This window comes from Aulonocara sp. 'chitande type north' Nkhata Bay, linkage group LG20, assembly GCF_057382095.1.
Source record: "Aulonocara sp. 'chitande type north' Nkhata Bay isolate Kocher_YH1m ecotype deep benthic linkage group LG20, A_spYH_male_GT1.1, whole genome shotgun sequence".
Taxonomy (NCBI): Eukaryota; Metazoa; Chordata; class Actinopteri; order Cichliformes; family Cichlidae; genus Aulonocara; species Aulonocara sp. 'chitande type north' Nkhata Bay.
Genome location: NC_141363.1, coordinates 6,543,452 through 6,570,180, shown reverse-complemented (window position 1 = coordinate 6,570,180; position 26,729 = coordinate 6,543,452). Strand labels below are relative to the sequence as shown.

Below are 26,729 nucleotides of genomic sequence, written 5' to 3'. Positions count from 1 at the left end.
GAGATTTACAGACAAAATCGACTTCGAGGCTCCTGAGCTTTGTTATCTCGGTGTTTGACAGATCACTTCTTTTGTGAATGCTTAAAATGAAAACCTGGCTGAGTCTGTCAAAACGCAATCTGATGCGTTGTGTATAGACTCTAATTTTGTTCATGCCAGCTGACAACTTCTAAGAAGAGCAGGGAGAAGCAGATAGGTGGGTAGATGATTTGCTGAATAAAGCTCTGTTTCTCAGCTCAATATCCTGTATGTAGACTTTAAAGGGATAGCATGAGAGGGAATAAGGGTCTAATTCTTTAAGCCTCAAGTTCCAAAATCACAATCGAGATATCTCTTGTTGTCTCAGGCAGTAAAATCTCAAAGTTAACAAAGAATTTGTTTAATAAAAATTGCATACACAACTAATAAATGTCGACCAAAGGGCTCAATCCTGAGCATTAAGACCTCTGATTACCGCTTTTACCAAATAAAACTTTAAAAACCGTAATATTACACTTTTGATTATTGAAAGCCTTCATTCTTTTCATGCTTCTACTTTGCTTGTAATTGGGAGATTTGGTATTTGGTAGAGTTCTTTGAAGACATTCAGAGTACTGATGAGGGTAAAAGGACACTTTGCTCTGGAATAAGGACAAAAGGCTGAACATTTGTCACGTACACACAAACAAGATTAATATTCTAAAGCCATACAAGCTCAGTGAGGCTGTATTTGGCACAGTAGTGCTGTGATTTAATGCTAATGTCAGCATGCTATCATGCTTAGTAATAGGCTGATTTTTAGCCTGTGAAATATTTACTATATTCACCATCTTCATCTATAATTTTAACATGTGTAAGTGACTTTAACAGTGTTTTATTTTATTAAGTAAGTTAAGTTTTAGTAAGTAAGTAAAGTATACACATCAGGGGATTACAAACAATCAGCGACAACATTAAAATACTGCCCGGGTCCCCGTTGTGCTGCCAAAACAGCTTTCAATTTTTGGGCCAGAACCTGTGGAATCCATCACCAGGATGTTATAAATGGTTACTTGGGGTTCTGTCCTGTGGGTTGCAAACAGGACCTGTGTGGATTGGGCTAGATTGGCTTGGGATCTGGGGAGTTTGGAGGCCATGTTAATGCATTTGGCTCGATGTCGAATTTCTTGAGCTATTCTCTGCAGTTTTCTCATGGTGTGGTTGTGTTCACCGTCTCACGAACAGAGCCCACTACTGTTAGGGAGAGCCTCGTGCCATAGGGCAGGGGGGTGGCAGATGCCAAAGTAAAAGACACAAGAACCCAAGGGCTTCCCACACAATGATCAATATTATTAACTTCCCTTGTAAGTGGTTTAATATTGATGACTGACAGTGTACACATCTAAAAGCTGTCAAGATATTTCACTCAGATAACAAAAGTGGAAAACTCATAAACTCAGAAAAGCAAATACGCCCAGTCTGTAGGAAAACATAAACTGAGACCATCTATACAGCGCATGTTAAATATGTTTCACTGGATATAAACATCAAGTACTCCAACATCATCTGTACCAAAGTTGGCAGAGATATTTCAGGACAAAAGAGTCTGACAAACGCCATTGTACTATAAACCCACGGCACCAGTGAGAAGCATCTATTTAACATAGTACAAACCAAATTCTTAAAAAAGCTGGGATGAAGTGTAAAATGATAATTAAAACAGGACGGAATGATTTTCAAATCTCTCAAACACGTATCTTACTGACAATAATACACAAAAAACATATCAGATGTTTAAGAAAAATATGGGCAAAGAATATAATGGATCTCATTTAGGTTAACTGGCAATATGTCAGTTGCATGACTGGGTTTAAAAAAGTGAAAGTGAAAAACTGCTCAGACAAACTGACAAAATTTGAAATTGTTTTGGGAAAAAATGGACACCATATCCTCTGGACTAGAGAGAAGAGAGGGAGCGGACAGTTCTTAAATGAAAAGGGGGAGGCTGCGCAGCTTTGAGACAGGCTGCTGCTATCAAATTCAGAGTAAGCATACTCTCTCAATCTAAACGAACACGTTAATATCCAAAGAACAGAAGACAAATATGTGCCTTTTCTTTTTTTAAACCATAACAGAGTAATTCACTCGACATTCAAAGTACTAGATTTAAGGCTGAATTGATTTTGCCGTCAAGCATCAGCAGGTAACCAGGATATCTGGAGTCAGTGAGTTTAATGCCCACCTTTGTTGTGACAGCCTGCCATTTTAGTCAATCACTTATCAGAGCGTGACTAAAGGCTAAGGCTCTGAGGTAAAGTCAAGATGGCTTAGCCAAGCGAGTGTGCCATTTTCAGGATAAGAGGCAAAGAGGAGTAGAGGTTAAAGCTCCATGTGTGACCTGGAACAATCCTGTCGTCTCCTGAGCTCCTGCCACAAATTGCAAAGTTGGGAATAAGGTCCACTTTCGGCAGTGCAGACAGAGCCACTTGGGAACAAATTGGGAGACAGAGAGAGAGTTGATAAGAAAAGGCATGACTCCAAATTGTGAGATTTTGTTGCCATGCTACAGATGAGAATATAACATGAGCTTGTTACATATACTAATGAGAATGTTGCAACGCATACAAGAGGATAAGGAAATGTAGTTCACTTATGCTGCCTACACATAAGACAAAATACATTCTTACATTTGTCTAAAAACAAGCTGAAGTGTGTAAGACACAATTACACAAACATGAATTTTAATTAAGGGAATTCAGAAAACACGACAGCAAACGCAGAAAGAAATGCCTTGAGTTGACATTTGGAGAGGAGGAAGAAGAGAATAAAAAGCACATTTCTATTGGACAGAAATCCCTCAGGGATAGAGGTGGGGGTTGGAGAAGCAAAAGGCAGAAAAAAGTCACTCAAAAGCCTCCTTTTCTTTAAAAAGGAAGTGAAAGTGAATCTTTTCCTATCACGTACTATATGACAGGTAAGATAAAAGCTGAAGACAGTGACTTAGTACTTCTTTTAATACCTTCAGGTATTACGTTTGACCTGGCAGAGGAGAAGTGAAAGGTGAATATGCTTAACATTTTTTAAAAACAGAAAGGTATCACGGGTAAAGAAACAAATGTCAAAAGACAGGATTAGGCGGACATTATTTAAAAAATGACTTTTCCAAAGCAGGAATTTTCCTTCATCGACTTCTTGACTTTCAGAGCCTGAGGATTATACATTATTGCCCTTCTGTGAATGGAAACTGTTTTGGGGGTTTTGTCATGAAACTGTATGTTCCACAGCAAATTTACTTTAAATTTTCTGGTTATTCCAGGAACATTAAAAATTTTTTTACCGAAACCCAAACCTTTCTCTAACTACATATTCGATTTGTTGTATATCAGTGATCTGTTCTTCCCTGGCAATCAAAGAGCAATTATAAAACATTACCTTAGGAACCAAGTACGTTCAGCAAATTGCGATTGGCAACATCAACAAAGACTGCCATCGTGGATTAGATCTTCAATACTGACAGAAAGCAAAGAAGCATAAATAAAATAAAGTTACGTTGAAGCACACCATTGTTTTTCTTGTGACATTACCAATAAGTTTGATGTGTCACATGGCCCTCTTCCTATTGAAAAAACAAAAGTTGTATCCAAGATGGCCGACTTCTAAATGGCCACCATGGTCACCACCCATCTTGAGGAGTTTGCCCCCTCACATATACTAATGTGCCACAAACAGGACTTTAATATCACCAACCATTCCCATGTTATTACGGTGTATCCATATAAGTGGCCCACCCTGTAGATGCTTTTAATCATTTGCAGTATGCAGGTTTGCTTGTTAAGATTAATATGAAAAATGCAATAACAGTTACTTAGATGACCTCTGTTTGCTTCAGTTTGCTTGCTTAACTCTTTACCCATTATAGCAACATTTGATAACCTCCTCTGTACCTTTAATTATGAGTTTTGAAACCGCGATATATATGAATAAAGATTTGATTTGGCAAGGTTGAGGGTTTTTCCAACATTAGCCCGAGTAAGCTTTATAGGCCAAGATAATGTTAAATAATTTTATTCATTCATTTCATTCACTTCTGCTCCTTTAGCAGCACATTACTGATCAATACCATCAAGAGCAAGCCGAGCCACAAGAGATTCATAGGCCCAGTTCGCCTGAAGAGTCTAAACAGTTGGAATTACATGTGACAACTTTAGCAGTCTGGAGAGCTCAGTGCATGTACAGCTTAGCAAACTGGACCTGTTACAAGTTTAGCTGCTTGGCTCATCCTGCAACAAATATTAATGAGTGTTACGCCTACAGAGGAGCAACAACAGGGTGTCAGTATCCAGCACGGTGTCTGAAGCTATGCATCTGTATTTATACAGTACTATACCCATTAATGACACTATAAAAAGCTGAACGTGTTTACTCTGTGAAATAAAAAATTGGTAATACTTTGTATAAAAAAAAAATTACATTATTAACTTTCTTCTTATCCTTCCACACATGGATGTGAACAGACCCTTCTTTCAGATATGCTGGGATTTCTGATCGCACTGCTGCTGTTCTCTTGCTTACTCTATTATTAGAGTTTTAACATGGGTGGGGCTCAGAGAGCTCCCACACACACACACACACACACACACACACACACACACACACACACGATAAAGGATTAGGACATTTGAATTTTTTTTTCCACAATCCAATTTCAATGTCTGAATAATCTTAAGGCTCAAGAGTTCATTGCTCTTTGAGAGTGGGTACATGCGTTATTATGCTATTATAATATCATTACATCAGTAGCAAAAAATGTTTTTAAAATGACACACATTTGTACTAAAACATTAATTAATCTTTTTTTGCCCCTGGGACAGTATATTGTCAAAAACATGTTATCGTGATAAACCTGCTATTGTGAGCCATCAGTTCATTTTTTTTACTCTATAATGCATCTGTCCTATGCAAAGTAAGAATTTTTTATGTCTTCTCATGATGTGTTTGTCTGAGCAAAACAAGCTTAGTAACAACTCGTGCAATTTTATACATATATAAAATCATACACATATATGTATAAATGTCAAGTATATGGTGATAAATGGATGAAGAGATAAGGCAGCGCTAATCAAAACAGGTCAAACTGCAAAACTTTACATCATGGATCATCATCAAATGGTGAATGACAGCAAATGCTATTAGTGGTCATGTCACATTTAGATGCATGGCTTTCCTCTCTCGTGCACCTTACAGCTGTTAATTTGAGCAGTCATCTATTTCAATAAGGCAGCCAGAATCCCCTGTGGTGGGGGAGATAATGTTTGCAGACAAGACCCAGCTGCAGGCCAAATCAGAGTCATTGATTTGGCCCTCAGCTCTACGGGACAGTCGGGGTCCCAGAGGAAACAACACAAGGGCAATTGGAAGACTCAGCTGGTCTTTTGGCCTCCCGCATTAATAATCATTCCAATTAGAAAGGAAAGGTCCACATGCTCCTCTGGTCACATAATGTCCCTTTCTTTTTCACTCTTTAAATTGCAACTTGTTTTCTATTTAATAATTTCCAGCAGCAAAGCCTCAGAAGCTTAAATGGTCAAAATTTGTAATGTTCTGTGTTAATTAAAGGGAGCATGCCCTTCCAAGTTTGAATTTTAATCTGTGATTCATTACAAAGTGAAACTGTTTTGCTGACCTGCACTCTTTCAGAACTTTTACCTTATTACTTCCTTGTAATGAGATAAATTCATGAGTCTAGTTGACTCAGCGTCTAACAGATCATTTACTTTCCATCACATTTTCATATACAGTGAGAAAAATAAGATCAAACTGATGCTCATCATACAGCAAAAAGCAGTATTTTAAATTTATTTAGAAAAAGCATTGAACATTTTTATATAATCTTTGCTCTGATCCTTCTTCTATGTAGATATAGGCAAGAAAAAGTGAAGTAACCGTAAATATCTGAAATTTTTTAATAGACTTCCATGACTTTTTCTGTTTTCCATCTTTCTCTGTGATCATCTATTTAATTCTAATCATCTTTTCCTGCTCAAGATGTACTCCTTCAGCACCTCCGGTTTACTTTTGGGATTGCATCACCTTCTTCCTTCTTACCACTTTCACAAGAGACATAAACTCATTGAACTTTTAGTCTCTCAAATATCTACTAAGTTAAACCAATGTCAAAATTTGGAAAACAACTTCTACCTGTTGGCGGATCTTCAAGAATGTGGAATGTGGATGTTTATGCCTGCACCTGCAGAAGTCAAGCTTCCCCTCTGACTTCAGATGCATTTTTTTTTTTTGAGTAGGACTGGTCTTGAGTTGGGAGGTCTCGTCATTATCAGGTCTTTTTCATACCTCTTTTATGGTTCTTTTCTCACACTATACCACATGAAAAAGCATTTAGTTGGTTTTCATGCTTCAGAAAACCAGGGGGAAAAGCTTGTCTGATAATGTGCACCACTACATAATAGTGTGTTTATTATGTGTCTTACAGCATGCTCAGTTAGTGCATTTAATATTGGTGCAGATCCATTTGCTCTTCGCTGTCTAGTCATGTCTCAGCTCTATACAACAGTGTAATCTACATTGATATGCACACTATTGGAGTTTCTACAATTAGCCATCAAGTTAATCTCTGAATTTGTTTTGCATATATTTACCCTGAGCATCAATATTTTGAGACAATCCCAATTTTAAAGCTGTATTACTGTAGTGCAGAAATGATTACTTGAACAATCAGTTTGTCACGGTGAAATAAGTGTCAACAAGAATCCCTTTGTCACTTTTCTTGTCTTTGGAAATCAAATATTTAAATCTTTAGACTGCTGCGATAAAAAGATCTTTTAAGATTCTTTTAAAACTGTGGTGGGCATTTTACACCAATTTTATGGCATTTTGTAAATGAAGTCGATGTTTAAACAAAAAAAGAATATTTGAAGGTTCAAAACAAATTCAGAACCACTTCAGTTTTTCCACAGTTTATTGTGCAGTAGATTTTTATTTGTCCACAATTCATGAGACAAAGAGAAAGATAAAAGTTCAGTAAAAGTTCCCTAAAAATAAATAACTGATTTTTTTTATTTCCAAGTAATTGGACCATTTAAAACAGCACTCTATAGAAAGCCCTTTGGCACCAATTACAGCCTCCGATTTTTCGAGTACTTCTTTAACAGCTTTACAGTTCTGGGTTTAGCCACTTTCTGCTATTCACATTTGCATTTGTTAACTGATATCTTCATGTCTGACTTAGGACTTTGACTGAGCCTTTCAAGGACCTTCTGGGACTTCTCCTGAGTCCACTCTGACATCATCTGGACTGTATGTTTTGCCTCTTTGTCATGCTAAAAGGTGAACATTTGCCTGTCTCAGATTACATGCACTCTGAAGCGTGTGTTTTTAAAGGGCCTCCTGTTATTGGTTGCATTGATTCTACCTTCCCTGACTGGTCTAGTCTTCCCTATAGCTGAGTGCACTCCCAAAGCAGGCTACAACCACAATGTTTCACCACAAGGTTGGTATTAGCCAAATAATAAGTAGTGGTTGGTGTCTGCCAGACATTTGATTCTAGTGACTTTTGGGTATCCACTCACACCTCCCAAATATAAGAAGTTCTTGCTTTGTTAAACTTCTTTTCCAAAAAGCTATAGGAAGAAACCTTGTAGTTCAAAAGTTGCCAAAATTGCCAATTACCATGCCAAAATTGACTGTTTGAGAAATAGATTGCGATCAAACGAAGGAAACTAAGGAAAGCATAGAGCAGAGATTTACAGAGTTTGTGTAGTGTAGTTTCCATAGTATTCAATAGAGAAATCTCTCTCTCACACAGATGCACACAGAGCAGTGCTCACAAAGCCCAGCATATTCTCAAACACTCACCGTGCTGTCTACATCTTGTCACAGATCATACTATAGCCTTGATATGTTTAACTTTTTGATAATAAAGCTTGTTATTTCTGCAATGTTGTGTATGTGTTCCCTGGTGTATCATAAACTGCTTTTTGAAATATTTTCAAATGTATTCTATCAAAATCAAAGACTATCAGGACAACACAAGTCCCCTTGTGCGGGACAGTAGATATACATACACAATATTAATAACCATTGATTAAATTTGCAAAGCACTTCCCTCAAGTGCAATTTCTAGCTAATGTTTACAAAAAAAACCACCTGTTTTCTAAAAGGGAAACTTGAAGCCAGAAATATGAATGTGCACCTTTGATATAAGATGTTTGTTTTTGGTAGTGGGGCATAAAAAAGCCCCAACTTCACTTCAGGCCAAGTTCACGCATTTTGTTTTGTCCTTCGAATAATCATTCCAGACTAAGAGAGATAAAATGCCTACAGCTGATCGTCTATCAGCTGTAACGCCTGATAAATACAGTGAATATGACAAACAGATGATACTGATGGTGCTTCAGAGGCAACGTAAAATAAATCTTAGACTAAATGTAAAGCTATAAATCTAGGAAACGTCCTTTTTCATGCAACATTTCAGTTTGTTTTATATCTAAAATTAAATTTGGTCTTATGGCACTACTTCTCCAGCTAACACTTACAGAAAAACTCCACACAATCAAAACAACCACCAAGTCCAAAATGAATCAATGTCGTGGAAAACACTATCAAATTAAACAAACTGTTTACACTCCACTTTGGAGACAAGCTGTAAAAAAAAAAGGCCTATTCAGGAATATTTGGCTTCATTACCATCTTGCCACCTCGTATCCTGCATGTGGCAGCGATTCATGTGAAGCATCTTTTGACAGCTTGTGCATAAAATCCAAGAACTTGGCTTTTTGCTAAGTGTTATGAAAAAGCAGCCGCTTTTCAGCACTGAACATATTTTAGTGGAAGCTACCACGGGGAGCCAAAAAAGAACGAGGACTGACAGCACCATTGGTACATCCCAAGTGAATGGCATCACTAATGCTTGGCTGGCGCATTAGTAGTCGGGTATTGATGCATGTGAATGGGGAGAGTAAGGGGACAGGGAGGTGGGGGTGCTGCTGTCCTAATGTGATTCAAACAACCTTTTTATAAAAAGGGCTTGTCCCTATGCCAAGGGAAGCGGGTGGCATAAAGTAGTTGGTGATTACCTTAAACAAATGACTGTCTCATTAGACCCCCAGAGTGTCGTGTGCGTAGATGCAAACAGATACGCATACACACACACACACACACACACACACTCCCCTGTCCTATGAGTTTGCTCTTCCTTACACAAAAACAAACACACATATATGTTTTTGTAAAACAATTTTTATAGAGCTCCATGGTTGATCTTAGCCTTACGATCAAAACCCAAACGTAAACCAAACCCTGACCCAAAAAATCCAGTGTTTAAACTTGTGGAGTTGGACCCCACGAGTGTGCTCTTGGATCCTGGACCCCCACAAATACAGTGAAACAAGTACACACACACACAATCAGACATTTACACTGACATAAGCATTAGGTTGGCTTTGTACACAGAAAGGGCAGTGCACAAAGGCAATACACAGGAGGGTACAAGCCTCCAATAGACTAATTAACATCTCCCAATTACACCAGCCAACATTCTATGGTGCTCCAGTTAGCTTTGGATGATACCACACAACACAACAGAATGTGTCACCATGAACGTTTATGTCCAAACAACATCTGAGCTGCTCCCCAAAAGCCAAGCTAATGACTGCAATTAGTGTCAATAGACTCCAAGCTCGGGCCTCAGCTGGCCTAAAGATGAACAGACACTGCACGCTGCTGCCGCGCAGCTCAGTGTATGAACATTCGGAAGAAAAGATTTTACTTAAGAGAAAGAGAATAGATTGATATCTCATTTCCTTAATTACTTTGATCTGTCTCAAATCGTCTAACCCATGTTGCTTCAGATAAATTAGGCCCGGCATAATCACAGCTAAGCACTCAGAGGTGTACCGCAAGGCAAAAACAGTGCGAAGTCAAGCAAGAGTACGATTAGCTATTATTTACTAATGATTTTATTTAAAATGTCAGCAATTGTAAGACGTTAAAACTAAGACTCCCTGTATCATCTAATGTTTATATAGATAAAATTAAATGTATGATTTAACCCAACATATGGAAACAAAATGAAACCAGGAAAAGTACTGATTTGCTTTGTTGTCCTGGTGTGGGTAGACCAATTTGGTGCTTTGATCATGTAAATGCGATGGCTATTTCTGTACTCTGAGTGCAGTGTATTAGCCATTAAATTGTAGGTGACTTCAAGCTTTTAAACATAAGCCTCTGGGAGGCTGCATTAACTGCTGGGAGGATACCCAAAAAAATCATTGTGAACATCACTGATCTTACTCAGGAAGAAATGAGGTGATTGAAGAGGGTAGTCTTTGCTCACTGGGATATTGGTCTCAGCACGAGCACTAAAGCATCTGCCACCTGACCATTAGTTAAATAATGCATGGAGATTGTGCGACGCCCATCACACCGGGTCTCATGCTCGTTACTGCTGCTGAGTGAGGTCAAAACTCAAGCCAGCAAATGCACCAGAGCTCGAGAGGCGCGGTAATGCATGCGGCAAACTGCATACACACAAACACACATGCAAAGTGTGGCTTTCCAAAAGCTTACTGCAAAAAAGCTTGCAGACATCTGGGGGATTAACAAAGGTTCTTGAGATTATATGCAAAAGGCTGAGTGTGGGCTGATTAAACACACTACCAAGAATGCGACCAAAGTTTAGGGCATGAGCAGTTCAGCTGTCAATCTCCATCATGTAGATAAAAAAAAAAACAGCAAAACAAGTCAGATAGTGTGAAACTTGGAATTTGCTGTGCATGTGTGGTTTCTTGAGTGTCAAACACTGAACAGTAGGAAAGATGCGCACTCTGTCCAAATATCTGCTGTCCCAAAAGTCACACTGACCCAAGGCTTCAGGAGCATTTCCCATCAGAAGCCTGTTACACCGCAAAGGCCATTTTACTCCCAGAATAGCAAGTATTGGGAAATGTAATCTTTGAAGCCTCAGCTGAGCTAGCCCGACGAAGCCGTTTTCTGGCAGAGCAACAGAAGGAAGGCTCAGGCACTGGAGCTAAATTTCAAACGACTCACATTATAGGGCAAAAGGGAAAGAAAAACTTTTACCTTGTTGGTTTGAAGCTTGGCAGTGCTGTAAAAAAGCTTAATTTTTCTTCTTTTTTTGGACTGAACAGCTTTAGAACAAATTTAAATCATGCTGATTGTAAAACTGAACCTTTGAGAAGCTGACAAAAGAGAATTCACATAACCACAGAGCACTCTACCACAGGATACTATCAAAGTGCCCAAAATCCCCCTGCCACCTTCTTACTGCCCCTTGCTTTCATCAGCTCTCTCCTGTTGTGGATAATTAACAATTTGGTAAGGCCTAATCATGTAGACATGGGAGCTGATTTGATTTAACCTCAATTTAAAAAGGGAGAACCCCTGAGACATCAGCAGGAGGTTGGTACACCAGACATGAATGGCAAAGAGATGGACGGAGAACCAGTGGGAATTTGATAACCGGCATCAGCTGCTCTCCTGGCAAGGTGACAGCAGGAGGTACCAGGACTGCTGCTGCCACAGGAAGAGGAAGTTCTGTTGTTTGGTCAAAATGATAGAGACAAAATAAAAGAACATACACGTATGCAAACTTCTGTTAAACTATATGTTGCAGTAATTATATGCTATATAATCCAGTGAGATTACTAAAGGAAGACAGCATTTAGTCATTTCAATGAGTGAGACACGTTTCTGAGAAAGGTTGGAGATACTGTGTTATATATGTACAGTACTAGGTTACAATGATGGTTTTTCTGTTAATCATATCCAAATAATAAAGACATAGATTTTAGTTTGGGATCCAGTAAACACAAGCAGAATGCAAAACCATCGAGCTCACTGGACAAATATTTTACCGACCCAACAGACCACCCAAACCAGCTACGTGGTATTCTGTCCCAGCATCAGAGTATAAAACCACCAGCATGCAAGGAAACATCCATCAGCTTGTTCAAAAGCAGATCCCAAGTGCCTTGCCTAATAGACTGTGCAGCTGTGCTGTGTCTTGATGCAGCAGGAGGAGGATCTAACAAGCACCTTTTCTCAAACCCAAACTACTGTTTTTAGACATCAAATCTTTTCGGACAAAAAAAAGGGAACAATTGCTGAGAACCAGACGAAACAAAAGCCCTTTGTATGTCAAAATCTAAACAAAGAAGCGTGATTGTGATGTTTCAAGACGATCTAGTCGATATTTGTTTCGAGCATCATTGCTGAGCAGGTATTCTTTTGACAGTTTTTTTTGTGTTTTGTTTTTTTTCTCCTGTCCGTACAGTTTTGCACAGCATGTTCAGCGACAACAAGTCCATCCCAGAAATGTCAGTGTGCCAAAGTGAGGCTGCGGGATCACAGTTCATTTTTCGCCTGGTAATTCCAAAAGTCTGCAGCTTGACACTGAAGCGCGAGGATATTAAGTTGGGCAACGAAATGCGTTCAGTAGATGACAACCTTAAAAAACTGCGAGATGAATCATGATTTTAAGTGTCTCAATTCAGTTTGCAACTTAAACTGCACTAAGCCCCACCTACTTTTGACTTTTCTACACAGATACATGACAGACAGGTTAATGTGTTTTGCACTACAGTAGAGCTGAATAAAGTGCAACTCATAGCCAGTCATCCCTACCTATCAGGGCTTCCTTTAAAAGCACTGTGGTGCATTCACTCCAAACCTGAAATTCAAGAACAAACCTGGCATCAAAAAGTAGCAGAATTTGGTTAAGACTGTTTTAACAGTTACTGTCATTTTCATTTGTATGCAATGGAGAAAAGGATTAAGGTGGCAGGTTACTGTTTTTCAACCCAGAGACGGCAGTTTCATCGGTTTATAACTGATCGACATCAAGCCATCTGCCCTCGTAACGTACTGTGCAACAAAGGGTACGTGTCTCGGCATAATATCCTTGTTCGTGTGTCATTAAAAACATCCCTCCTCTCACTTAACCACTGTGCCACATCTGGTGCTGCGCGTGTCATGTCACCTTAAAGGAGAGCGTGTTCCCAAAATTTAGATTAGAAATGTCAGGGCTTTTTTATGTGACAAAAAAAAGAAGAAATCTTTTCTAATCGTCACTCTTTTCTAATACTAACAGCAGTGACATGATGCTATCACTTTTCTACTTTTTTCTTTTTTTTAATAAAGAGATTAAAGTAAACTGACTTAAAAAAAAAAAATCAGAACAGACCTGACATTTTACCTTCTTTCATATTAGAAATAAAAAGTGAAAAAAAAAATCCAACCAGTCAGTTTGTCCCTGCGATTCCCAATCTCACTCCTGTTAGCCACAGAGTATAGTATATTTTTTTTTATCAGCCATTACCTCCACCGGTTCCCATTCTTCCAGGTTGAGGGCTGATGCATATCCAACGCGGCAGCCGGTCACCAACACTACGCTGGGATGAATAGTCCGTCATCCCTGCTTCCCCCTCTCCCTCTTCACTCTGCTCTCTGCCTCTTGCCGGAGCTGTTTGCTCAGCTGTTCCCTCTCTGACCGCATTTATCCCAGATGAGCGGCACAGCTTACCCGCTTAATCTGTGTGTGAGTGCGCCTGAGTGTGTCTGTGTGCATATTCCAGGCATCCTCTCATTGCCCCCCTGATGACCATCTAAAGACACGCCCTGACCAAGGGAACCACACACACATGCAGACACACAGAATGTCACTAAGTTAAGAAATTGCACTCATGGGCCAAACACTTAAGTGGAGTTCATTTAAAGCATATCTGAGGTCCATAAAATTCCTATGAAAATAAGACAACATGATTTTGTCTGTGTGTGTGTGTGTGCGTGTTGTGTGGGTGTTGTGGCCTGTTTAAATGGATTTCAATAAACTGCGGTGTTAGCATTGTATTTTATTTCCCAGCCTCTTCCTCCTCGTAAAGCTGACGCCATAAAACAAAGATAAAGTAAAATTTGTCACCTGATTTTTTTTGGTTTAAGAAAGAAGAATAGAAATGGTCAAATTAAAAAGGGGGCTGCTTTTTTAAAATCCCACTTAGAGCTTTCTGAAAGTTACATTTTTACCCTAAATGTTAGCAATGCAATCGGATACTTTTAGTAGGATAATGGCACACAGTGTGTAGTAACAAGAACGTTATTTAATCTGATTCAAGTGAAAATATTGAACTGAAAAACCTCCATCCACTTCTGGCATCTGTGAACATACTTAGTTTGTGCCCACAAATCTATATCTGTTTGCCTCTGCAAGTTTCCCTTGACTTTGCATTTGTGTCACCATTAATTACCTTTTTGCGATATATATATATATATATATACTACAGCTTAGTGAAGTTGGAGTGTGTTAGTCCTGCTAAGTCTGGACATTTGCGGTATCTGTAGGGACAGAGCTCACAGTTTCCCTTTGTCTCTCGGGGGATGATGGGGATTAAGTGTGAAGACAGTACCCTAATGACTGCATTTTAATACACACTGTATTCCTGAGTTTCATGGAGTTTATTTTGTCATGAAGAAAGAGGTTATACTCTATGTATTCCACAGTACAGCACATTTTACAGGCTGAGCAGAAACAAGCAAAAACCCTTTCAACTCCCACAAATGAAACAAATGTATAATCAGGCCATTTAATATGTCTGTGCCACAAACCTGCTGACACCCCCGATGCAGTACATTATAACTACAACATAACCCCCACAGAGCCCCGTGTTATGTAATGTAAGAGTAATGTTTTGTGTGTCTGGTACAAACTAATCACATGCTTTCAGAGACTGCCAATAAACTGCCTCTTCCGGTGCAGACTGAACGGATGGCTGCTGGCTAACACGGCAGTGGTCAGACACGAGCAGCTGTTGTTGCAGTTGAACCAATCCCTAGCTACCTTTTTATCTGCTAATATGTGTGTGAGAGAGAGAGAGTGCACGCCTGCTCCTGGGGAAAAACGCGATGCGATGTCAGTGATGTGAAGCATTTTAGTGTATTTTGCACAGAAATATGATGTATTGCAAATAAAGTGATCTGTCCTTTGATGTAAGGACAGCAAATAATTACAACCCCCTAGTAGCCCTTTAAGTCTTTCATTCTGTCAGCATTTGAATAAGCCATTGCACGGCACATCCGTATCTGTTTGGGGTCTTTCTGCTTTTCTAACTCTTCCATCAGGCTCTAAAGTCTTCCATAAAGACAAGGTGAAATCTCCTCTGCTCACCCCCCGCAGACTCCCTGCAAAGTGAAACAAATAACCCCTCTCACCCCTCTTAGAGGAAACCGTGTGTGTGCCCTGACTGAGATTTATGCCACGGACAACCGAAAAGAACAGTGGGCAGCTAGGAGCTTAAATGCTGGCTTTGTTTTTCTAGACAAGGGCTGTCCTGCGATCCATCATGTTATTGAGAAAGAGGGGTGACTGGGCTGCCTCTGAATCGCAAAGGCCTACTCGGTCGATGGTGAGGAATGTGCTGCTGTGATGTACGCATGTTGCTTTAGTTCAACATGATCTGATTAGTTTACACATACTACACAGAAAAACTGCTACAGGAAGAACATGTATAGAGGGAATAACTCAAAGGAAAAGAGCATGCAGAGTGCTTTGTAACACTTTCTTAAAAAAAGAATGTGAGAGCTTTTAGGATGTTCATAGTTTAAAGTTTCTGAAAATCAAACTGTTATTCTTTATGTAATAAATAGGTCAACAAACTCCATAGAGAAACATGGTCCTATCTCTCCCTACATATATATATATATATATATATATATATATATATATATATATATATATATATATACAGTTCATGTATTTATCTTTCAAAATCTGTTGAGCTCAAAAATAGCTGCATATATTAGCAATGCAGAAAGGCATTTCTACAAAAACTTCTCTTAGAGAGCTCTTTCCAAAACTAATATTGGATATATATGAATACAACATAGTGGAATTAATTTCTCCCATATCCTTTTCTATTATGCAACATATGTTATGATCTAGAATCAGTCTTCAGGTACAAAAAAATGAAATAAAGAAATGAAACCAGCGAAGAAATGCCAGAAACTGCAGTTCTTCAAACTGCCACTTGAGGCTGGCTGCAAACCGAATATGTCATTAATATGTTTCCTAATTCACAGATACCTGCGAGCTGCTATGAACAAGTTCAGTTTATGTATGAGCACTGGCTCCTTAAAGGCTAAGGCCCTTAAGTTGGTGTTGAGCAAAAAAAAAGAAAGAAAGACAGAAAAAAAATTCAAACCAAAGCAGCAGAACCGTCTTTATTTTTCTATGCATTTTTCTTCTGGATCAAAACCTGACACTTGCATGACCCTCAATTCAACTAGACAGCTGGCGGTAAGAGATGGAGACATTCAGTTATGCAGGGTGCCGCTTTTGTAGCCTCGAGCTTCTAGCCTCAAGCAGCGATGAGGAGCAGACAATAAAGGTCTGTAAGTTCACTTCTATCTTACTCCACACCACCAGATTTCTTCATTTTTATAACTTTTAGAAGGCAGATATGAAACAGGGCTGCCTCACACTTCAGGTTTCACACAGCTCCCTCTGAAACCACACAAGATCTGATTCGGATTATTTTTAACATACATAGACTTATTCATTTCCATGAAATGCGCACAATGAAAATGCCATACCTGCACAGAAACTTTGGATAAACCAGTGGGTCAACTACTCTTTTTTTTTTTAATGTGACAGTGCCTCCTTCGGTGTGATCTCCCCCCACCAGCACACCACACACTGGTGTTTTGCCTCAACATGTCTCTCCAGCTTACTCTGGACCACTGCTGCATTTAATAGCTTTTCCCTGCAGAGCATTCACAGTCGATCTCCTTCAAATTGTACAATACACTGTATACCACAATTTTCTTGGTTTGTGCTACATTTTGACATCACAGCTTCAGCTCCCGAGTATTACAATGGAAATAACACATAAGCGTGGTGCCTCTGGAAATGGTGAAAAGAAGACTGGGCAGAGGCTGTCAAACACAGAAGCATTCATCAACTGTCTGCATGAAAGGGAGAAGAGAACGAGCATCATCCTGCGCAGTGAACTGAGATTTGTGGGCTGCTGTGTGGGCTGCATGTATGAGTCAAGGGGAACATTATTGTTTTGGTTCATCAGAAAAAAAGGCCATTCTGAAAGTCTCTTTGGGAAAAAAAACCCCAAAAAACAGCACAACTGTGTTAAAAATAAACCGTGAATTTCATGTTGTATCCTGAGAGTCTTGTTTTGCATGTGGAAATTACAAGCACAGCGAGCCTCAGAGCAAAATGATGTGCCACTGAAGGATCCTGCCGGTTTTAAATATCACAGAATACAATGTGAATCTTAGAAGACGGCACTCAGCTTATGGCAACAGACTGCAGCAAAAGTTACAGCGCCTACAGCTGCCCTTTCTTAAGCTAAGATCCACTCATCAGTCTGAGTAAACCCACACATTAATCACAGTTGATGATCATTCAAAGAGTTTACAGTGGAGTGGGTGTTTATTCTCAGGATGACACTGAGGCTTTGTGTCGCGTTTAGCATGCAGGGCAATCTATCTGCCTGAGAAACTCGGCTGCTAATAATGCTATATTGAGATGCAATGGCCAGCTCTCAGTTTTAATGGTGACTGATGGGGGGCGCAGATGCATTATTGCTCACAGTTCATCAAGTTAACTTTGCACATTAGGAAGTTGAATGAGTTTCTAGGAGATCCTATCAGTGGCAATTACAGGATGAGCAGACATTTAAAGGGGGTGTGTGGGGGGGTGATGAAGAGTGGGTTAAGCCTTCGACTTGATTTGAGTGCCAGTGTCCAGCATGTAAATAGGATGCATAGGAAGTGTGTGGTCTGCTTCATCTTAGATTAAGCTTAAATTAGCTTAAATTCATCAGATAGAGTGAAAAAAGGGTATCTTTATGTCATACAGGTAGGACAGAAGTGCTAGAAAATAATGACCAATCACTAGGAAAAAGAAAAAAGGGGTTTATATGCTCTTTCTGTGTTTATGATTTATGTAATATATTTCTGTCTTTCACAGTCCTTCCAATTCTCTGTACATCCCTGGCTTCAGTCTTTTCGCTGAATGTTTGTAACTTTCTTTGTCAGCTCTCTCCGCCTTCCATCTCCCCTATTTCTCTTTTCCAATTTCCTTTCTCCTCATCTCTCCTCTCCACCATTAGCTGCACTGCAGATTGCAGTAAACCCAGAAAATCCTCTTCATCACACAGTGCAAATACCATCTGCAGTGGGTTCACCCTCAGCCCCAATTAAGGTCTAGATACATGCTCTGTGGCATCTGGGATAGCATCGGACATTCTGACAGGCTGGCTGTACAATTTATACATAAACATGGCATCGGAGGGCAAAATGTCAGGTAACTGCAAAGATTCTGCTAAATGCTGTGGTTACACAGCTTGTGAAAAATACATAACTGTATGTTATTCAGTCTGTAATATGGGTCTAAAATTGGCCGTAGCATAAAGGTTAGGAGAAGGAAAAACAAGCATTAATCTTACCATTCTGTCTGATCTAAACAGACTACTCTTACATCTAGTTGGCAAAGCATGATACCGTAGGAAAAAAATTATATTATAAAGTCTATTTCTTAGCACCTGTAAAAATGCAATGTAACAAAGTCTTAAATGTATAAAAACTTTCTTTTCCTGTAAAGAGTTTTTTTTATGGATTTCACTGGGATGAATTAAGATGAAGTCAAATTCATGGAGTATAGGCTTATAGATGAATATTTCTCCACAGCTGATATTTACTGTTTGATCGGCAGCCCAGTAATCATACTAATGTTATCTATAGGCTTCAAAACATAAAGCCTCATCTATTATAAGTGAGCTAACTGTGGTTTAAAAGTTTACTGCAGACTTGCACAGTAGGTAGTTTTCTTTAAAATGTATTCAACTGTATGCTTCCAGCGTATACAGTGCAACTAAAAAATATCCAAACCTCCTCATCTTAAAAGGTATATCAACAATATCCTCTTGCCCATGCTGGAGCCCTTTCAGTAAGTGTTAACAAGCTTCTGACACTTGGATCTTTGCCTATTCTTCTCATGCTTCTTTTTTTTTTACTGAGGTTTGATAACATTTGTGCTGGTGCTGCTTTTTTCTGTGTCCATTACTAATACTTTTAATGGCATTTTAAATCTGGACACCAAATACCAGGATATCCCTGGATTAGATACTCAATTGCAACATTATCACTACTAACAGTGCTGTTTTTGCCTTCTCCAGCTAACACACAACCATACACATAGACTCGCTAGTTCTATTGTTCACGACGCTGAATAACACTCTGAGAAAATTAGAGAGGTCAGTAAAGCTCCAGTTTCAAAAACATTTTATAGAAGTACAAAACAGTTATGGTATGTGTTACCTAGTCTGCTCACACATTAACTTTAGCCGTTTATCTATTAGCAACTACCCAGCAGCCACATTAGCAATCTGTTAAGCTAGCAGCTATGGCTAACAGCAACAAAAATAACTTGTTTTGCAATGTTTTATAATTTGTTAGCAAACATCACGAGTCCTGCCAACCTGTAACATTAATAGACAGTGTTAAAAGTATCATACTATTTCTTGTGTCTAAAAAGCGTCATGTAAGTGTTAAGTTCACATTGCCGTCTAGCAACCAAACATAGCGCTAAGTCACCAGAAGTACAACACTAACTCAAAAACACTTAAAGAATACTGTTGTCTTTTTTGTTTTTAATTTTGTAAATTTTGTAGAAAATTTTAAACTTAAATCTCTCACATTTAATTTACAGTTATGTAACTAATTTGTTTTGCATGGCTTCAATGATGTAAAAACATATATATTGTCATTGATGTTTTTGTTTGTATTATTCTAATCTTTCTAAAAAAAAAAAGAAAGAAAGAAAACAACACTTCATAATAAGTTAGCTCGGTGGTAGGGAAAATGGTCTTGAATATTGAGTTTTTTCCTGGTTATTCTGGTATTGTCCATATTTCTTATCAAGCTTCACTTGATTTAAAAGTGTGCTTATGATCAGTGTTGCTGGAGAATCTAATTAACACAGACGTTTAGGTTCACCACAGAAAGATTAAGGTCCTCCTCAAACCAGTTGGATATTTCTAAAACTCTATGATGGCAGGTGCAAGGTCAAGTTTGTCAGATCCTGCAGCAGCTCTCAGCAGCCTATCCAAGACTATTGGTACTGTGATCTTTTGTTAATGAGCTCCGCCTTTCTTGCAAAAGAGAAACAGCTGACCCAAAGTGCCCAAGAGTCCTAGCGTTGGTTAATTATTCCATAAAACAGTAGCCCTAGTTCAAGTCTATCCAAATTTCTTTGAGTGTTTCAGTCAACACTTGCTGTTGTTTTTTGTCCAGCCAGAAATTCCTTAGTGATCTTCTTATGTTTAGCAAACATTTGTCCCTACCATCATCCAGTGATTTGTTATTCAATCTCCCGAAACGCAGGGACTAATGACACAGCTGAGGCCACTTGACAAAATTTAGGGCTCTCTCCCATCACAGGGCAGTTTGCTGTAGTGCCATATGTCTCTGTGGAATCCTTCCAAAAGTGTTTTCTGAAATGCTCAGGGTCTTCAAACTCTCACGCAGAGACACTGACTCTCTCGCTCTCGCTCTCAAATTAGGCTTCATCATTAACACACTTTGAACTAATCAGCAGCTGAAGCAGTCAAAGGTCATAGTGAGCTGCCAAAAGGTTAATCATAAAAATACTTTTAGGTCTCACAGACTAGCAGTGAGCTTTAAAATCAGTTAGTTTTGATAGGGGTAAAAGAATAGTGATGTAGCAGTATTAAAATATCCTGCTGATCTAAAATACTACTACTAATACTCATTTTATTTCTTCATTTGTTGTATCGTTTAATTGCCAAAGACCTAGTGTAAACAGAAAGTGCTTCTATTATATCTACCACAATATTTATTTTTAATGGTTTTGTAGGTAAATATCTTGAAATTCAAAATGAGTGCTGCCGTCACTCTCTGTTAGTCCTGTGACACACTGTTGACCTGTGTACCCAGCGTCTCACCCTTTGACAGCTGGGATAAGCTCCAGTGAGTTTCATAAGCAGTTAATAAAATGAACAGATGGATGGATGCATGGATGGACACATTTAAATATAAATGGATACATTTAAAATAAAATCATAGTTCGACCCATATGCTTAACTGGTGAAAGGAAAGCAGAGGTTTGTACAACAAACGTTCCTTCACTCAGTTAGCATAGAGAAGATATTATGACACAAATGTTGACTACTTTGCTCAACTCCCCTCGCTCTTTACCTTATGCTCTGGTTTAGTTTGTAAATGCTTTTAAACTGGGCCCTCTAAAGTTTTGTACATTGTATCAGATTCAAAATTGTGACATTAATGTGGATTAATTTAGATATGTATGTCTTTACAGTCAAGGTTTCTTTTCATTTCAAAGACACTGTCTTATACAATAATACTGGGTAGGCTTAACGTTGGTTTACTTATTTTTCTTTAGTTCCCTAGTTTAGTCGTAGAGGAAATTCGCTGCTTGCAACTAAGCCACAAAGACCTCCATTTTGTGATATTTCCAAGACACAGCTTCACACACACACCAGTACCAAATGTGACCTACAGTTTACAGTAATCTCACAGTGCAAGAAAGACAGACTTGACAACGAAATGTGACAAAACCACCCGCCTATGCTTTGTGTGTGTGGGAAGGTGCCTCAATATGTAATTAGGCAACTAGTAATGACTTGTGACTCTGAAGCAGCAACTGCACAAGAGAGCCAAGGACTCAGTGCTCAAAGGCACAAATAATGTCATAGCAGCTTTGTTCCCTCGTCTAGAATTAAGAACATTAATAATTAAATCGAACAATAAATGGCGGTGGCCCCTGGGGGAGGTGAGAAGGGGTGAAGTGGCAGAGAACAGGCATCACAAAGAGGGCACAGCGCTAAAAAAACAACAACAAAGTCTTAAATAATATAACCAAACACGAATTTTAAATCTGCATCCCCTTAAGGAACACACAAGCAATTTTGCATTAAATATGGTGAGCTATGGCTATATGGAGCTGTTCATCTGTGGCCTGGAAATAAAAAGAGGTTATGTAAGTTCACCCTGGGACAAAGCAAGAAATAAAACACTAAAATGACAAGTTAGAGGCTTAAAGCTAAAGTAAAACAAAGTGAGATGGGTGGGAAGTGATATGAGGGTGGTCCGGCGAGCTTAATGAAAAGGACCTGGACGAAAAAGCCGGCAAAACAACAAGCACCCACAACATCCTCAAAGACTGCTGAGTCTTTGTGGTTGCAGATGGTCAAACAGACCCCTGGGATTGTTGACCTTGGTATTGTTTACTCTAGCCAGGCTCTTCAAAGACACTGGGCGAAGGCAGTGCCAGCAACTTTACCTCAGTCTCCATGGAGATGGTGTACTTTTGACTGGGAACTTTCCAGGCTCATTACCAGATGAGGTAGAGGGTTCTACCTCACTGCTTCGCTCTGTTTGCTTCCTTTTCCACTTATGGAGTCACAGAAATGCACAAGCGAGTGAAAGACAAACAGAGACAGAAGAAGAACAGAGATGGGAAATAAAAGATGGGAAACAAAGCACTGCCCGAGTGAAACTGCAATTTACAGAAGGATGGGAGGGAGGAGGAACAGCAAATGAGGAGGAGAAGTGAGAAATGAAAATGTAGAGGGATGAAGGTAGGGAGACAGAAAGGTTAACGGACAAGGAGAACGAAGAAGAGGAATGACTAAAGGCGACGTTTCTTAAATGTCATCCATCCGCGCAGCTTCAGAACAGCCGGTGCAGTGCTAATGGCCTGTAAGGAGAGAAAGGGACAGCAGAGGGATCGAGTGGGGCACTGGACTCGCTGAACTCGAGGTCACATTTTTTAAAAAGTTGTAATTATCTTATTTGGATATTGTATGCGCCCTTCTCACATCAGTTTAAACCATTTTTTTTAAATACATAATTGCAACATAAGAGAGCATGCTTTGGGAAGTCATCTGCTGATGACCTCACTCACACTTATTTCTTATTTCTTTACAAACTGTAGGCTGCAATATTTAAAAATGTGAATCACTGAATAAAGATCTAGAATGAAAGGCTTTATAATAGAAAAAAGAAAGAGAGCGAGAGATGACAGAAAGGCACTTGGCCACTGCCGCAGACCTTTTGCACGAAGCGAGTTAGACTAATGGAGCAGAAAATATAAGAGTCATGAGCCTCTTATCTAGCTACTAATCAGAATAGCAAAACTGAAGGGAGATAACAGGGAGGAAAGAGATGAAGTGAAAGAAAATAGAGAGCAGAGGAAAGCTTGAGGGTTCTTATAATCTTCATCCTTTCCAATCACAACCCCTTCTTAGTCTTATCAGCATTCCTAAATGCGCCCCATTATTAGCTAGCTAGCTAGCTAGCTAGCTCGTTTACCGTTGCCGTCTTTCTGCTGGGTGCCTCTCTATCTGAAATCCAGTCAGACAGCTCCATTTAGCATGTCCGGGGCCAACTGACTTACAGGGGCCAACATTCCTTCCCTCCTCGTGCCCACCAGTACTCTCTACTCCAGTTTAGTTTTGATCTATTTCTAGCCCTTCACTGCCTCTCCCTCTCATCACTTCTTCTCATTTCAGCCTCAGTCAGTGGGCACTGCGGAATCCTAATGAGCAGAGAAAACTCACAATACATCTCTCGGTGCCCTAAGCAGCATGTACCCTGACACAATCAGGGAGGATCCACAAAGGTGCAACCATCACGCACACCTATAGAAGGCACAAATGGGCTCCTCTACATGATTGAGAGCTCTGCATTTTGTGAAGCTGATAACATCTGGGTGCTGCGCAGACTTGTGCTGAGGCATGTGCATGAGCTTTGATAGCGTAATCGTGTGGCTATGATAGCTGTACTGCTAGACTGGAGGCAAACACTTAATCCTCAAGCAATGCTCTGATCTGTGGCAGTAAAGCAAAGCCCCCTACAGCCTCGCAGACTTTAGGGAGCCAGCAACAAGGTGCCACTAATGTTAAGAGACTGTTATTTATAGGGAGCTTTTCTGGTCCTATTGATCACTCAAAGTGCCCTTACACGACTGAGTGCCACATTTTACTCATTCCCACAGAGAATCGTATAAGGCTTTAATAATCACGTACACCGATTGAAGCCTCTGAGGCAATCCGGGGTTCAGTATCTTTCAACATGGACCAACATGTCACACAGACTGTAGTCCAGATACTTATGGCTTGAATTATATATTTGCATTAATATTTCTGTATTTCAGAATTTAAATCGTTAAACAGTGGAATGGAAAGAAAATCAGAAGCAGCATCAAACTGAAGCTGTACCAAATACTTCACACAACATGGTACGAGAGGAAGAGCATGAATAACAATGGTTAAGGACCACAAGGAAAATGGAAGTGTTTCCACTGCATAATCACAAGTCAGTTTTCTCTTTGATAATGATGGGCCCTTTGTTATTAAAAGTGCATATTTATCTTTCAGTATCTCTGAACTGGTCAGTGAAGGCCAGGCTGGAAGCACCTGAATAGGTAAGTGTAAGCAAAAGTAAGCAAGACCAAATCAACACTGGGACATATTTTCGTTCATAAGACAGACACTAAGAATTGATATGCAGTCTTAAAAGACACGTCCTTGCAAAACAGCTGGATTCATGCAAGATTCCCAGAATTATGATGTAGAGATAAAAAAAATTTTTCCAGTCTTCAACTTTTACAAAAAAAAGTGATTACCTCTGAGTGGCTTATCTTCAAAAAGAAATAGCAAGACTACATGTTAACAATACTTGACTAACTACACTGACTGCTTGGAAGCTTGTAAGATTGTTCTATGGTTCATTGATCTGACTGCATAAAGTCAGACAGAAATGGGCTGTTATCGATGGCTCATCCAATCACCTGCAAGTGTTTTGTGAAAGCACCAGCCCTTTTCCAAACAGTTTATGAGGACAACTGAGCAGATGGCTCTGTGTAATACACCATATGGCACATCAGCAAATAAGTGAAGTGCAACAAAACAAATCTACAGCAACATGTGTCCAACACCTTGACATGACTTTAATCAGGCCTGTGCGATAAGAGAAAAACGTGCAATGTACGATAACATTGTTCAATATTACAATGACAATAGGACAATAGTATTTGGGGATATTGGTTGTTTAATTTTTCTCTGTGAATAAACTAAAAATGTGAAATTGTGGTTCATAAAGGCTACCGTAAAATACACTAACAAGCAAGAACTCTATGAAGCCTACAAACAATGAAGCACTGATACACTTAGGCTTGGACTGTGTAGTGCATAAGCCTGGAAGCACAGCTCTGACACCCCCAAGCAGCAGAGCAATATCTAAGCACTAAGCCTGCTGTACGTCAATGTTGTGGACGGAGACAGTCATTGCACAGCCTGGCACATCACCATCGACAAAGATCAATCTTCTATAAGGTGAGACTTTATTCTTCCTCACAAGCCATTTTATCCACCAATAAAAGCTGTTTATTTATCCTCTCAAGTAAGCTATGCAAAGAGAAAACACTGATCACATTACAAGCTGCAGAATTATCAGACTTTGAAAGGTTACGAGTTCTTGGCAATCCATCAGAGAATCCAAATAAACTTTGCATGAAGGGTCCGATTATGGACTCTGGAATGAAAGCCAGGATCCTGTTTGGTGATTTGAAGGATTTAAAATCTAATATAAGCAGCTTATTGCTTTGGATACAAATGCATGCAAGAATCAATCTCTAGGATATTCTTACAATAACAAGATGTACTGACAGATATCCAAACACAGCTACAAGCACATATCTTTAATATGACACTGTCTGGTAGAGTAGAGTCAAGTCTTTATTATGACATTGGGTTTTTATAGTACAGTAATTATAAGTACACTGGCAGTTAGCAGCCAAGGACTTCTTTACAGCAATTCACAACTCACAAGCTAAAATAAACACATCATTTTCAGGGTAAAAATTCAAGTATCTCCATGCACTAAAAGCTGCACATTTGTGCTACACTGACCTCCATGAGTTGATAGTTTCAAATCTGTTGCAATATGTGATACCGTCAGTGCATGACACAACATTTAACTATAGGCAAAAATAGTCTGACGCCAGTGCTTATTGATAATGATAAGTAAGTTATTATGTCTGGTTGTAGTTATTTCTAAAACATAAAAAGGCAGAAATGAAGGCTATGTTCACACTGCAGGTCTTAATGCTCAATTCTGATTTTTTGATCAAATCCAATTTTTTTTGTCTGCTTGTTCACACTACAAATAAAATGTGACAGCAAACGCGCTCTAGTGTGAACCCTCAAAGTGGCCCGCATGCGCAAAATAAGACGTCACACACAACCCGCTCTGTTTAGATCCAGACCAAACAGTATTGTTTGACTTGTTTCGGACTTTACGTTTACCAATTTTGCTTTAAGTTATTTTGTTATTTTGTTATTTACATATGGCCTAATAATTATCCTTATTGCTGTTTTAGGGAGGATTGATGCTTCAAAGGATAGTTGCAGATTTCTGTCAGAATCTGCAGATAATACAGTACAAAAATGTTTACGTTTCTCCAACGCTGTCTTCCCAACAGTTTTACTGACATCTACACTGGATGGCCAGGAAGGGTTCGTGATGTCTTCTCGGGCGCTTCTCGGGCGCTGATAATTGGCATCTGTCTTATGTCAGTGGCATAAAAGACAGATTTAATGCGACATGACCATTCAAACAGCAGTCGCTTTCTAAAACATCAGATATGTATCGGATTCAGTACCACATACGAAAGTGACCCAGGT

The 26,729-nt window shown here is 39.3% G+C and overlaps 1 protein-coding gene across 7 annotated transcripts in view; it reads right to left on the bottom strand.

Annotated features, from left to right (window-relative positions):
* Window positions 1–26,729, bottom strand: part of kazna (kazrin, periplakin interacting protein a) — a 196,269-nt gene that overhangs the window by 92,594 nt on the left and 76,946 nt on the right. The window contains exon 1 of one of the 7 annotated variants that reach the window (XM_086278824.1): window positions 13,313–13,472. The exons of the other annotated variants lie outside the window; for them this stretch is intronic. Coding sequence (XP_086134950.1) covers window positions 13,313–13,406 — 94 coding nt within the window. The 5' untranslated portion in view covers window positions 13,407–13,472. Of the gene's footprint in view, window positions 1–13,312; window positions 13,473–26,729 lie in introns of those variants that run through there. 7 annotated transcript variants of the gene reach the window in all.